The following is a 1916-nucleotide window of genomic DNA, read 5'->3' as shown; positions in this document are numbered from 1 at the left end:
ATACCGTTATACAAATGAAAAGCTAATTCGGTGAATTTATTTTCAGAAACGTAGTTTTGCTATGCAGTGGCTTAATTATGTGAGCACAAGTGTATGTAACCCGAGCAACTGCTAGAATTTGGTTGTTTTTCCGTTTTTTTTTTTTGTTTATATTTTGAAAATATTTGATTTTCTTCGATAAATATATGTACACATTTGTGCTAAATATGTATGTATAAGTGTATTTAGATGCTGTAATATATATATTTTTTTTCAGTCCGATGACAATTTCATCACTTCGGCTGGTCCTGGTCCATTGGAAGAAGAAGAAAATTGGGATTAAGAGAGGACACATTGAACATGCAAGATTCCTTTATTAAGAATTTTTACGCGCTTCATTCGTAAGAATTTCATTTACTTTGAACTTAATTGATTTTCCTCTCCTGCAAATTATTTTAGCAGTTTATGATTTTTACTTCTATTACATGAATTTATATATAATATTTTGTTTATATAAAAACAAAAAGTACAAGACGAAATAAATGAATTTTGATAACAAAAAAAAGTCTGTGTATTAAAAATGTTTAGGAAATTCTCTCCGCGTTTTTAATGGTTTTAGAGTAAATTCGGAACAATGACCCTAACGTTTAACTTTTTTTCTAGTGGTTTGTTAACCAGTTCTTCGCATATCCTCATTGTAAACGAGCTAATTTTTGAAACTATGTGAGCAGTTGTATCTACTAGAAAATATTATGTATGTAAATAAGACCTTTAATAATTACGCCTAATGTATTGAACACAATGCTCGCGACAGACTGCAAACGACATCTGTCAAATATTAAAATACACACGGTCTTATGGACATACCTGTTTTGACAGCTGCAGGCCGACAGTTGTCGTTCTCGCTAACTTCGATATATTCTTATATTCGCCAACGACAGTAGAGAGATGAGGAAGAGTGGTGTTGCCACTAATATGTAAAATGTAAAATGATTCAAAGCTCTAACAAACCTGACGTTGTTTTACAAATAAAAGCATAAAATATCTCTGTTACATCATTTGCAATAACAATTGATAATTTAAAACAAATAAATTTACCCATTTACTTATTTTTTGCATACAAAATCTCACTTTGAACAAAATATTAAAATTTCATTGAAATGCATGGTACAACGAAATTGTATACATGCAAAATGGACAACTGCGTTGTTTTGTTCATGCTGTAGGATTCACAACGTCATTTTCAGTTCACTGTCGTGCTGCTGCAGTCTGTCGCGAGCATAGTGTTCAACACATCACACGAGCAATTTGTGTTGCGCAACTCTGTTAAAGTTTTTTCTCATACTCTTTCACTTTACTTTAACCCATTGTCTACTCTTTACTTTAACCCACTGTCGTCTCTTTTTCCTTATAGGCATTTAGTCCACTTTATCACATATTATTCAGTTCTGTCAATTAAGATATACATTTTATTTATAGTTCAAAATTAAAACAAAGATTATATAACAGACCTTCACATTCATATGTATATCACCCTTTTCACTATCGTCTGAATCAATTTGTATGGCTTCCTTCATACATACATCATACAACATCTTTAATTAATTCGATTTTTTCGTCATACTCCATTTTCCAAAATATTATATTATGCATATTTGTATACATATTTGCAAATTACTTACCAAAAGATGAAATTAAATTTTTTAAATATATTCAAAATATTAATTAAAAAAAATACGCAAATGCAACTATGTACCATGCAAGAAACACGAATGCCGAAAAACGTCGCAGCGAACTGTTACGAATAAGAACACTGTTGCTGAACACTGGAAACTCGTCGCCTTTAACCCATTATTTCCCAAGGGTAAAAATAAATACATATTTTATGGTTTTATTGTTTCTTAGGTTTAAAAATACATAAAAAAAGAGAAAATTAT

At 30.4% G+C, this 1916-nt stretch overlaps 1 protein-coding gene across 1 annotated transcript in view; it reads left to right on the top strand.

Annotated features, from left to right (window-relative positions):
• The window catches only part of LOC108965351 (ATP-dependent RNA helicase vasa), a gene marked incomplete at its 5' end in the record, with an annotated part of 6489 nt that extends 5957 nt beyond the window's left edge, over positions 1-532 (top strand). The window contains one exon of the mRNA XM_018927701.1: positions 257-532. Coding sequence (XP_018783246.1) covers positions 257-322 — 66 coding nt within the window. The remainder of the gene's footprint in view (positions 1-256) is intronic.
• Positions 533-1916: the final 1384 nt, after the last annotated feature.

The sequence above is a fragment of the Bactrocera latifrons genome, unplaced genomic scaffold (assembly GCF_001853355.1).
Source record: "Bactrocera latifrons isolate USDA-ARS-PBARC rearing strain unplaced genomic scaffold, ASM185335v1 scaffold_1397, whole genome shotgun sequence".
Taxonomy (NCBI): Eukaryota; Metazoa; Arthropoda; class Insecta; order Diptera; family Tephritidae; genus Bactrocera; species Bactrocera latifrons.
This window is presented reverse-complemented; position numbering and strand designations above follow the sequence as displayed.